Source organism: Leishmania panamensis (genome assembly GCF_000755165.1).
Source record: "Leishmania panamensis strain MHOM/PA/94/PSC-1 chromosome 29 sequence".
Classification (NCBI taxonomy): domain Eukaryota; phylum Euglenozoa; class Kinetoplastea; order Trypanosomatida; family Trypanosomatidae; genus Leishmania; species Leishmania panamensis.
This window is the reverse complement of record NC_025875.1, coordinates 994,282-1,006,050: the sequence shown is the minus strand read 5'-3', so window position 1 is coordinate 1,006,050 and position 11,769 is coordinate 994,282. Positions and strand designations below refer to the sequence as shown.

General features: G+C 53.0%; 3 protein-coding genes across 3 annotated transcripts, besides 3 other annotated features; all 3 read right to left on the bottom strand.

Moving 5' to 3' along the window:
• Positions 1 to 12: 12 nt before the first annotated feature.
• Positions 13 to 125: a repeat region.
• A 1,551-nt stretch (positions 126 to 1,676) lies between these two features.
• On the bottom strand, positions 1,677 to 2,423 carry LPMP_292420 (hypothetical protein; the record flags this gene model as incomplete). Its single annotated transcript, XM_010702544.1, has 1 exon — positions 1,677 to 2,423. The coding sequence occupies one exon, from the start codon at positions 2,421 to 2,423 to the stop codon at positions 1,677 to 1,679; it is 747 nt and encodes a 248-aa protein (XP_010700846.1).
• A 1,042-nt stretch (positions 2,424 to 3,465) lies between these two features.
• Positions 3,466 to 4,014: a repeat region.
• Positions 4,015 to 6,173: 2,159 nt separating this feature from the next.
• Positions 6,174 to 6,749: a repeat region.
• A 785-nt stretch (positions 6,750 to 7,534) lies between these two features.
• LPMP_292410 (kinesin, putative) lies at positions 7,535 to 9,301 on the bottom strand (the record flags this gene model as incomplete). The annotated part of the gene is made up of 1 exon (XM_010702543.1): positions 7,535 to 9,301. The coding sequence occupies one exon, from the start codon at positions 9,299 to 9,301 to the stop codon at positions 7,535 to 7,537; it is 1,767 nt and encodes a 588-aa protein (XP_010700845.1).
• A 1,738-nt stretch (positions 9,302 to 11,039) lies between these two features.
• Positions 11,040 to 11,769, bottom strand: LPMP_292400 (kinesin, putative; the record flags this gene model as incomplete). The annotated part of the gene is made up of 1 exon (XM_010702542.1): positions 11,040 to 11,769. A coding segment is annotated over one exon (730 nt), but the record flags the coding sequence as incomplete, so codon positions are not given.

Genomic DNA, 11,769 nt, shown 5'->3' with positions numbered 1-11,769 from the left:
TCACGAGCTACAGTTGTTTGGCATTGACAGGGAGAGAGGGGAGAAGCTGCCTGGCAGCCTCCCACATAGAGCGAGGGCACTAAGCCCTGGATGTCAGGCACTGAGAGGCGCCCGGTCATCAGAGCATCAAAGCACTCTTGAAAAGACAGAGAGCAACAGCGATAGGAAAAGAGAATTAATGTGCAAAGGGGAAAGAGCAAACTGAACCAAAGAAGGAGAGCAACGCTTTTGGGTTAGTTGTGTCGGCCTCGGAGTGGGTGCTGTGTGGATGTGGATGTGTTTATGTGGGTGGGTGGGTGAACGGGTGCCGTGCAACCGAGAATGCCTATGCGCATTGCATAGTACACCCACCACCTCCACCGCTTCTCTTATACACATTTTCTCGACTAAGAAACAAACCACAAGAGGAGTCTGACAGGTAATGTGAGTGACGGGGAGGAAGAGGAAAAAAAAAATGTATGAGGCACAGGGAAGCAAAAAGAGGAAGAGGGAAAAAGAGGACGGCCGCGTGGTGTATTTTAGGCGAGTGTGTTTCTCATACTTTTCCCCCTCAACAAAAACTGGAGTGCACACACACACACATACACTTCTTTGTCTGCTGTGTGCTCGCCATCCGTGGGCCTCTCTCTTTTTCTTCCGCTTCTACGGTACCTTCATCAAGAGCGTGACTGCCAGCACCCAGCAGACACAGACACACGCCTACAGAAAGGAACTTCACTGTGAAAGGCACAAGCAAAGAAAAAGAGAGGGAAAATGAAGAGATGGACAGCAGTACTGCTCTCAGTAAGGTTCATCAGCAACAGCCCAGAAATCAAAGGGAACAGAGAGAAGAGAGTGGCTGTGAGCGGCTCTGAAGGGAAGAAAGGGACAGGAAGGAAAAAAAAAACGAAAAGAGACGCGAGTGGCTCCGCGCGAGGAGATCATAAACGAATCAAATTTACGAAAAGGAAGAGAAAAGGATCATCGCAGAAGTAAGGGTGAACAGGTGTGGGAAGAGGCGCGGGCGGGGGGGGGTACAAGATGTTTCTTTTCGTTGGATTGAGCAACAAAGGCCACTGCACAGCGTCCTAGCAGCAATCGGGGACTGTGAAAAGGAAAAGAAGAAAAGGAGAGCGTCACGATGCCGGTGAGGGCAGAGAAAGGAAGTGGGGGAGGCGGTGGCGGGAATGCAAACAGGTGAACACAGACCGCCAGTAAAAAAAAAAGGGGGGGCCGGCGCAGTGGGTTAGTACAACACACACACAAAAGCAGCAAACGAGCACGGACAAGTTTGGGAGGGCGAGCGAGAAGGGTGAAAGTAAACCCCCCAAAAAAAAACCCTCCACGGCAAAGGAAACAAAAAAGGAGTGCACCATCGACGCTAACGGTGAGAAGAGACACAAGTGGAGGAGTTCAAGAAACATTTCGGCTCGCATCGTGAAGCCGGGGACGGTAACCTCCAAGCAGGCAGTCGAGCCCTCTCACACGTACACGCATAACGCAATAAGGAGAGAAAGGAGAAACAAGGCAAAGCAGGATGGAGAAAGAGCGAAGAGCGTCATCAAAAGATCGGCAGATGGTGCACAGTCCAGGAGAGAGGCCGACACCGCGGATGACACCGCCATACCCTCCCTCGCTCATGGTGTTAATCGCATCGGTGCCGGTCACGCGGACGCGGGCCACGGCATATCCCTGCTTCAGGCAGAGGTGAGGATGTTGAGCTCCACACGTCCACCCTGCTCGAGTTGAATGACTTGCCGGCTGATGCGCTTGCTTGCCAGCACATCAGCAACACATGGAGAGGTGATATGACGGAAAACACGCCCGAAGATGTCGGCCAATACCGACAGCGTTTTCTCCTGTGCGTTGTACGCTCTCGGATGTGGAACGATGAAGTCCTCGACAAGGAGGGAGTTGCGCGGGTTAGCACGGAACACGCTGGGGGTATTGTCTACAAGTAGCACTCGATCCATGGGGCGGCCTAGCAGGCGAAGGTCTTTTACGCAGCCCACGTCGCCTGTCCACCATATGGGGTGGCGGTAGATGCAGTGCTGCACGGCGCATGCCGGATCGATTATGCGAATTACATCTAGTGCGTACTCGCGCGTGCCGGCTGTCCACACAATCACCTCACACTTCCCCTTCAGCGTCCTCAACAGCTGAACCACACCAGGACGCTTGTAGATAGTGATGTCGCGACTATACACAAGCGTCTCGTCGAGATCTAGCACAACAACAAGCTTGCCGACGTCCTGCAACCGCGGTGGGGGAATCAAGGTTGACAAGAACGTCAGTGGCGCGGAAGAAAGCAAGGTTGCGGAGTCAGCACTCTCTGCACGCTTTGACTTGAGTGATGCACTAGGTACCGTGACCGTGTCAATGTGCGATGTTGATGGGAAGGCCGCGTCTTGCGTTGTATCTATCAATGTAGCGTGAATCGGCATCGATGTTACGGTTGTCGGTAAACGAGGACTGGAGTTAGTACTCACTTTTCGGCTGCTCTTGGTCAAGTGCTGCTGCCTGCTTGCCTGAGGGCCAATCGCCAGATGGTCTCTGAGCGCTTCATGTGCAAGCGTGGAGCGCAGACTAAACGGCATAAAGGGCATCAGCACCTTGGAATCTACGGTGTGTGGTGCGATGCGTGTGCCATAGGCCGCTGCAGTCGTGCGGAATCGGGAGGGGCTAGTCTCGCCCCCCACTATACAAGTCGAGTCCTCCAACTGCAACAAATTGTTCTCAAAGGTTCCTAAAAGTCGGTCACATTGTTGCTCATAATGGGGGCTAAGAGGCGGCGTGCTTGCTTGTCGGCTCCAGCGCCACCCAGCCTTGTAGTAGGTCGCACTCGCGTTGAGCTCCTTGTCACGTTTCTGAGGGTTCGAGGAGCTCGATAGAGGCATGGTGAGGAGAGGGAGACACAGGTGCTACGACGACGTGGTAGGCAATATCGATGTCACCAAAAAGGAGCCGCTACCCACGGCGTTGTGAGAACGTCTGCTGTTTAACTCGAGGCTCCGGGGCTTTAAAAAAAAAGAAAAAAACCCACAAAAGGACAAGAAGAAACAAGTATTTTCTGATTTGTCCTTTGCCAACCCTTCTCTTCACTATAGAAGCAGGTTATATTGTGTTGGAATGGCATGTGATTGAAGCAATGCATGTCCCTGTGACGACGAAGGGGAGATGATAAACATAGAACAGAAAGTGGTACATGAGAGAAGGCGGAAGAAAAGGGCCAGGAAGCAACGTAAGAGGGAAGAGGAAAGTAAAAGAGGCCGGAAGGTGGCCATGATCAAAGCATCAGACGACGCCTATTGTCTTTTTTCGAAGTTCCGCACAGCCATAGCGATGTGCTGACTCTCCTCTTTTTTGTATGGAGAAGGAAACGTGTACAGCGAGGCGAAGCCGAAGAGGAGAAGACAGACGCACAGCAGGAAAGAGCAGAGAATGAGGACAAAGCAGACGTAACAAGAAAAAGTGGGGAAAGCAAGTTTTCTTCAGCGCGTCCATTCTCGGCCACACAGCGCGAGTCGAACTCCGCTCCACCCGTGCCTGTCCCACAGACCCATCGCGTCGTGCGAAGCAGCACACCACATACGCGGTACACCAATGCGCTGACACAGCCATCTGCGCACGGCCGCCCTCCGCCCCAAGCGCTGCCCACCCACCAACGCTCCGCACGTCGCCGTGCAGCCGCCCCCTACAAGGCCGGCCGTCACATGGTGCGGCCCACGGCGTGGCCCAGGCCCCACGCACCCGCAAGCAGCGAGGGCCGCGCGAGATGCATTCGAGCCGCGCTGACACCCCGCCCATCATGCACGCGGCAGAGGCGTGCCCGCTGTCGCCGGTCGCTCCGACGCCACGCCGTCCAGGACATTACACCGCCGGCATCCGCAGTGATGCACCGCGCCTTGACCTCCCCGCGTCGCAGGCGCTGGACCACGCCACCACCAGAAGTGGTTTGGTATCGGCAGGAATAGGGGGAGTTGCTTTGCTTTCCTTCACAGGGTATGGGTACTGGTCCCTGGATGTCAGGCACTGTGCCAACCTCTCCCGTAAAGCCGGGAGAGACGTGGAAAAAGGCAACAACGAAACGAAAAAGAAAAAACGCACCGCTCTTACAAATGTGTGTATAGACGCAGCGAAAAGGGGGAGTAGGGAGAAGGTGGAGAGAGCGAAAAAAGGGGGAGTGAGAGAAACACTCTCAAAGGAGGCGGTGAGGGTAAACACGAACACGTGCGCGGACACAGCACCAACAGCGACAACAACACAGTCAACAAACAGCCGAAACAGCCGAGGTACTGGTCAATAATCGCGGAATGGAAGAAAGAGCGGGAGATGGAAAAAAGAGAGAAAAATAAGGAAGATGGATGGAAAGAGGGGATACAGCAGAGTAAAAGCAACGAAAGAAACAAGAATGAAAGACGCAAATCTGAACAAAATGAACAAAGCGAACGAACGAGAGAGAGAGCACAGTAAGAACAACGCAGCAGAGAGGGCACATAAGTGAATAAATAAATAAATAATAGCGAGACGGACAGTGATACCAATGGTAGGAAACAACACGCAAAAGAAACAAGAGTACCCACGCAAGCAAGGCAAAGAAGGAGCAACTGAGCTGAACGGTACTGCCCATGGCACACACAAAAAAAATACGTTGAGAGAAAGGCGCTCATGGACTGATCAAATGAAACACTTCCCTATCGACGAAGTCGTGAGTATATGTGTATGTATCGGTGTGGTGCATGTTTGCCAGTGAGTGCGTGTGTGCAAAGACACTCTCTAGTTCCTTCTCTCTCTCTCTGTCCCTCAGTGGCACTGACAATGATGTAGCCAGAGGCCAGTGAAGACAGCAGAAAAAAGATGAGGAGAGATGGCGAATGGAGAGAGGGTGAAGGTGCTGCGCACACAGACACTTTGTTTCTTCTTTGTCTTTCTGGTACCTTGCGCTGTTGAATGAGCCACAATACAAATATTTTATGTATATGTTGTCGTGTCTACCGCTGTACTTCGAGTAGGAACATAATGAAAAGAAAACACACCTCAGCGGAGTCAAGTGAGCAGCTCGGTTTGGGAGGAGGAACAGAGATCTGTACAGGCGATAAAAGGGGAAACGCAAAGGAAGGCTAGAGAAGGTCGCAATAATGATGTACGGCGTGTGAATCGAGCATGATTGAGTGTATTTGCGCCTCTGCTACTGATATTCCAGTATTATTTTTCAGCTCTTCAACGTGCCATTCCCCTACGAGTATGTTAACAAGTACCCGAGATGACGAGTCAGTAAACCAACGAAGTGCACAAGGCAAAGGGGAAAAGAGTGTAAGGAGCAACAGAGAGGCCGGAGGAAGAGAGGCAAAGGAACAAATGCCGCACAATAAAGATGAGCGGGCAGAATGAGGGGTCACGAAAGGGGGAAAGGCATAAAATGGCGAAAGAGCGAAGGGAATCGGGACGTCAACGTACACACACAGAGACGCAGACGCAATCGCAGACAGACGTACAGTCGGGTAAAACAACGAAGAACCCAAAAAGTAGACGCGGAGAGAGGAGGAAATGAAAAGGTAGAAAGCGGTATTCTCCCTTATGCCTTCGTCCCTCCCTTTCTGTTGCAATTTGTGCTCCGCTCGCTTTTCCGTCGTGCTTGGCTGATGAGGCACCTTTTGAGAAGAGGAGAGGCCCCTTTGTATGTGCGTATGTGCGTGTGTAGGTGTGTGGGTGTGTATGTATGTGTGTGTTGAGGGGAGAGAGAGGAGTGAAATACACATGTGTGTGCTAATTTCTGATTTGAATATATTCGTGACAATGAAAAATTGCACTTAAAAAGGGGGCGGAGAACAGACAGATGGTGATCGCCAAATGAGCAGACACACATACACTGACTGAGACGCTATGTTCAAGCACAATGGCAGTTTTGCATGCACGGCGTGTTGTTTACTCGCGGACGCATTGTCAACGGTACAATATGCACTGCACTCGCTTTGGCTTCCTCTCTTTAGAGGCCAGGGGAGTGAATACATACCGTCCGCATCGCAAGAGGAAGTCACTGTTAAGCGCCGCACTCACAAGAGAAATTCTGTGCCCTCTAAGTGATGCCAACATCCCTAACGCTTTTTATGACTACGCTCCCTTCTCGTTTGGGAATTTGCTTTTACGGCTCACCGAAGACAGTGTACATTTTTTTCCCTTCAAAGGAAGGAAACCCCTGATGACCGGGAACCTCTCAGTGCCTGACCTCCAGGGCTTAGTGCCCCCGCTCTATGTGGGGAAGCCAACCAGTCCCCCTTCATCCCTACCCCCACCGAACCACTTCTGGTCGTGGCGTGGTCCAGCGCCTGCGACACGGGGAGGTCAAGGCGCGGTGCATCACTGCGGATGCCGGCGGTGTAATGTCCTGGACGGCGTGGCGTCGGAGCGACCGGCGACAGCGGGCACGCCTCTGCCGCGTGCATGATGGGCGGGGTGTCAGCGCGGCTCGAATGCATCTCACGCGGCCCTCGCTGCTTGCGGGTGCGTGGGGCCTGGGCCACGCCGTGGGTCGCACCACGTGACGGCCGGCCTTGTAGGGGGCGGCTGCACGGCGACGTGCGGAACGTTGGTGGGTGGGCAGCGCTTGAGGCGGAGGGCGGCCGTGCGCAGATAGCTGTGTCAGCGCATTGGTGTACCGCGTATGTAGTGTGCTGCTTCGCACGACGCGATGGGTCTGTGGGACAGGCACGGGTGGAGCGGAGTTCGACTCGTGTTGTGTGGCCGAGAATGGACACGCTGATAAAGGAAAACGAAACAAATTACCCTAATGAGAGAAAACAGCTGAGAAAGGGTGGTAGAAGAAACAGCATGACGGAATAGAAAAGCGACTATGAGATACAGGAAAGAGGGAGAAATAACAGAGATGTTCAGAACACTGATCCGTTTCAAGACACCCTTCCCTCCTTCCTTCCCTCCCTTCCCCCCCCCCCCCTACTGCAGAAAAAAAGAGGCGCGGAGCCAAGCAGATTCCGTAAACCCCATTCACATGAAGAACGCGGCATTCACGCGAAAAGGGGGAGAAGGGGAGTGGTGAACAGAACAAAACTGAGAAAACGCGCGCTGAGCGGTGATGACACAAAACAGGAAGAAAAGAAGACACGGAACAAGTGAGACATGTAGAGGGCAAACATGGAAGAAAGGGAGCAATAAATAAAACGATCAGACATTATATAAGGCAAGTGGAAACGCGCCAGACCAACAAAATGCAACACAACATCACAAATCGAAAACTAGTCGACAAGCGACCACGCAGGAACAAGGGAAATTAAAAAGTGCGACGAGTACTAGAAAGGAAAAAAAAAACGAGAACACATCGGAAGAATAGCGGAGGAAGCCATGAGCAGGGGAGAAAGAGAGAATCACAGCGATCACGATTCGCAAACAGCACGCGCACATTGAAAGGGCGTACATAGTGAAACAACGAAAGGCGCGCTATCCTACTAACGTATTATGGCAACAAAGTGAGAAAATGGAGTACGGCGCGAGGTGCAAGTGTGGGTCCTCACCTCTCCTCTCTCCAATCGCACTTTCTATGCTACGTGCTGAACCCAAACACCTCGAACGTAAAAAGACGATGAGTGCTAAAGTGGGAAATCACCTCGGGTGACAGATGTGGCAGCTCAAACTGCTTTACGAGATTCCAACGCGGACTTGTAGTGTCTTCCGCGGTGCTCGTGGTGAAGTAGTGGTTATCCTGATCGAATAGGAGGGAGAGCTTGCAAAAGGAATGCCGGCAGAACTGTGGCGGGAGGTCCTCAGCACCAACAACGCGCAGGCAAAACCTGATACTCTGCCCCACCAGCTCCATTGGATCCTTGCGCGCCGTAACGTCTTTGCTCAGAGAGAATAGCTCCACATTCAAGGTAGAAGGCGTCAGCTGACCATTCTCAGCCAACAGCGCGAGGCGGTACGCCCGCTTCTCCCCACGAAGCACTCTCCGCAGCGAAATAGCACAACGGCCTTTGTAAAACAGAAACGAGGCTTCGTTGTCTAGCGACCAAATCATACGTTTCTCGGCAGCCTCAACACGACGTCGAAGGGCAATGTTGCCAAGCTGAATATGCTGCAGTGTACTTCGTAGCCGCACTGAGGCGGCGTCCTGCGAGCGGGCAGTGAGAACAGCCAGACGCAGTGCATCCCGCTCCTCCTGCAGTCCCGCCACATCTAGCGCCTTTGCACCGCGCACCATCGCTAAATTCTCCAGCTGCTTCTCTAAACGTGCCACGGCAGCCTTCAGCTCCTTCAGTTCCAGACCCTTCAGGCTATTCACCTTCGCCTTGTTGGTGATGGCCATCGCGTTGGTGGCGTAGTCCATCGTGGAGATGGACTCTGTCAGGTTGAACGCCGTCGGCGACACTGTCGCCAGCATCCACGTCTTGCTGTTCCCCCCAAAGCTCTCCGACAGCAACCGTGTCAGCTTCGACTCGCGCAGCGAGATGAAAACGTCGCTGCCCTTGCGCTCGCTAAACGAGTTCAGCGCGCGCCCCAGCATCAGCAGCGAGTGGTTGATCTTTCTTGCCTCGTCAAACTGCTGCCCGCTCGACTCCGTTTTCGTCTGCCGCTCGCTCCCCGCAAGGTCCACCAGCGACACAACGCACTCCAGGTCCTTCTTCTCCACAGACGCGAACTCCTGCGACACCGTGATCTGTATGATCGCGTGCGACCGCGAGCTCGTCTCGTTCATCCTAGTCTCCGCCGTCTGCCGGCTCGCGTTGCCCTTCCGCAGCAGCTCCATCATCCGCTCAGCGCTCAGCACCTGGTGCACGCTTGCGCCACGCACGTACACGCGCCGGCTCGGGTCCTCGTGAATCTCCAGCGACTCCGGCTCCTGCCCGCGCTGCCGCGGCACAAGCAGGTCGCGCACCTTCTCCATGTACACCTCGATCATCGACAGCGACACCTTGATCGTCAGGTCAGCGTCCTCGTCCACCATCCGCTGCGCCTCGTCGAACAGACACCTCACAAACCGCGGCGCCACGCCCGCGTGCTCCTCGCTCCCCACGTCCCCGAGCAGGCTGTATGTCTTTCCGCTCCCCGTCTGCCCGTACGCAAACAGGCACACGTTGAACCCCTTGTACGCCTCCTCCAGCATCGGCCGCCCGATCGCCTCGAACACCTCGGCCTGGCCGCCGCTGAACACATAGTCGAACTGGTACGTGCGCTTCGTCTTTCGCCTGTCATCCACGACGACACCGCCGCCCTCGACACCGCGCACCACAACTTTGGTGCCATGCCGGTCCCCTTTGCCTAGAGGTCGAATACGGAGAGAGACCTGCACTCGAGACTTTCCATCGTCAGACATGGTTTAGCTAAATTGAACACACCTTCTGTTTGGGGGTAAGAGGGGATGACGCAGAGTATCTCGAGGTGTGGTGGTGGGAGTTCTGGTGCACGCGTATTTCTTCCTTGTTCCGCTTTTGTTTTCTTTCACAAAAGAAAACCATAAGAGAAACGTGACTTGCGGGCAAAACGCACGCAAGGCAATAAACACAGCAAAGGGGGAAGGCTTACCAGGGGAAAAAGAAAAAGGTGGTGCACGCCTAAGATCAAAGGCTCACTCAAGTCGCGCACATGCAACAGAGGCGCCAGACGGGGAAAGAGTCGCTGACGTGGTGGTGGTAGAGGCTCTTTTTTGTGTGTGTGTGTGATTGTTGACGAGGCTTCTCACCGGTAATTTGGCGGATGTAAGGGGTGAAGATCTAGAATGCTAGAACGCAGTAGCAACATGCACAGTCCTCTTAAAAGATACAGCCTGACGTCTTAGCATCAGGAACGAAGAGGACGGGAAAGGAAAGAGATACACCTGTGCCTATCGGAGCAGGACTCTAGGACAGAAAGGTGCAAGCGTAGTATTGCCACACGTCAATACTGCACAGAAGAAGGATACATAGCAAGATGAAAAAAAAGAAGCAGCCGAGAGAGGGGAAAGATTCAATCTGTCTCCTGATCCAGTTTGGGTATGTTGCTGGAGTAGTGGCAAACGCACTGCACCAGCATTCAACTCTACCGGGGTGTACTTTTAGGGCCTAGGAATGTGAAAATGAGTAAGGGAAAACTGTAACATAATGCGGGTGGGTGTGCACCGATATGGAACAGCAGCATAATTAGTAGAAGAAGCAAGAGAATGTATGAGGGGAAAGAAGTTAGTTAACCGAGACGAGAGTGAGTCGTAGAGGAACCACACGTATGTATGACACTTGTGCGAGCCGGTCTCCATTACTGTAGGTAACCGTCTCACCAAGAGACACGCACATAGAGCGAGAGCTGCGTGCTCCTTGGGGAAGAGAGGAAGCGAGCAACAGGCCTTTGGAAACAAGAACCAAGTAAAGCGCACAAAGGCAGCCTTCCCTGGTGCGTCGAATTGCAGCGTCCACGCACTACTTGGCGGCAGCTCGGAGAGCGCTAAGAGAGGCACGCACACTTGCCAAAAAGAAAAATAGAAAGAAGTCCGGCCTCATTAGTGAGGCCTCTGCATTTTTTTTCTTTCATGTGTACTGGCCTGCGGTAGAGTTGAGTTTAGCTCATATTCTATGGCAGGGATGGACACGTTGAATAACAGTTTTCAGACGTATTTCGTGACCAGAGGTAATACTGTACGTTTATCGAGTAGTGTAGGACACCGACAAGAAGCGCACAAAGGCAGAAACGAGGGGGACTACAAGCAAAAGAGAAAATAAAGACACCTTCGACTGCCATCCACAAGTACGACAGCACGAGCAACGGCGATAAACCAGCGCGTTGTGCAAGGGCAAACAAACATTAAAAAAAAAAACACATTGCCTTTGATACGTGGGGTACCCAGAAGACAAAGAGAAACAAAGTAACGAATGGAAGCAGAAAAAGGGCTCCTCAGTTAGACACAGCAGTCGTCCCGTGCAAGCCTTCAACAACAGAGATGTGCAGCAGCCACGTTTCATTGGGGTTAGAGGATCGAAGAGGTGCTGCAGCTGCGTGTTACTTCTCTTGCACGTATACATAGCAAGGCGGCTCCGCAGTAGAGCGCCAGAAAGGAACAAGGTAGCAGGCAGATTTTCGTTCTCCTAAGAGAGACACTGCGCCTCCACGTCATCCCTATCAAGCAAGTCCTCCGAGACACTCGTGATGCCCTCCACCTGTAGATATAACACATCAGCGGAAAAGAAGCGCTGAAGCTCGCCCGTCAATGGACCAAAAATGTACACCTGCTTGAAATTGAACTTTGGGTTACCACCGTTTGGCGAGACAATGGGAGTAACAACCCGACTGCTCGCCTGCCCTTCAAACCAAATCGACGCACGCACTCCACCCGTGGCAAAGTCAGGTAAATGATGCAGCTCCACGAGCTCTACAACCACCATCACGTCATTGGTCTCGGTGAGCTGTACGTGAAGATTGCATTGCAGCAGTGGTGGTGGTCCCACAAGATCATACAGCGGCACGACCAGCGTGTTTACTTCATAGGAGCCAAGAGGGATCGAGCACAGCGAAGTCTTGCACGTGCCACAAAAGCATACAAGCGGTGCACCTCCTCCCCTTAGACCAACGCCAGCAAGCTTCGACACCATTTCCGATACAAGCGCATCACGCTCGGAAAGTGCCTCCTGCAACCCAGCCTCGAGCTGTGAATCGTTCAGCGTCAGCAGCTCCTGATTAAGTGCCTCGATCTCCGCCTTCAACTCAGCCGTTTCAGCGACGTAGCTTTCAATCTGACTCGTTTCACGCGCTGCAGACACCTCAAGGTACTTCTTCATCTTTAGGAGATCACTATACTCAAAGTCTCTTGAACTTTTG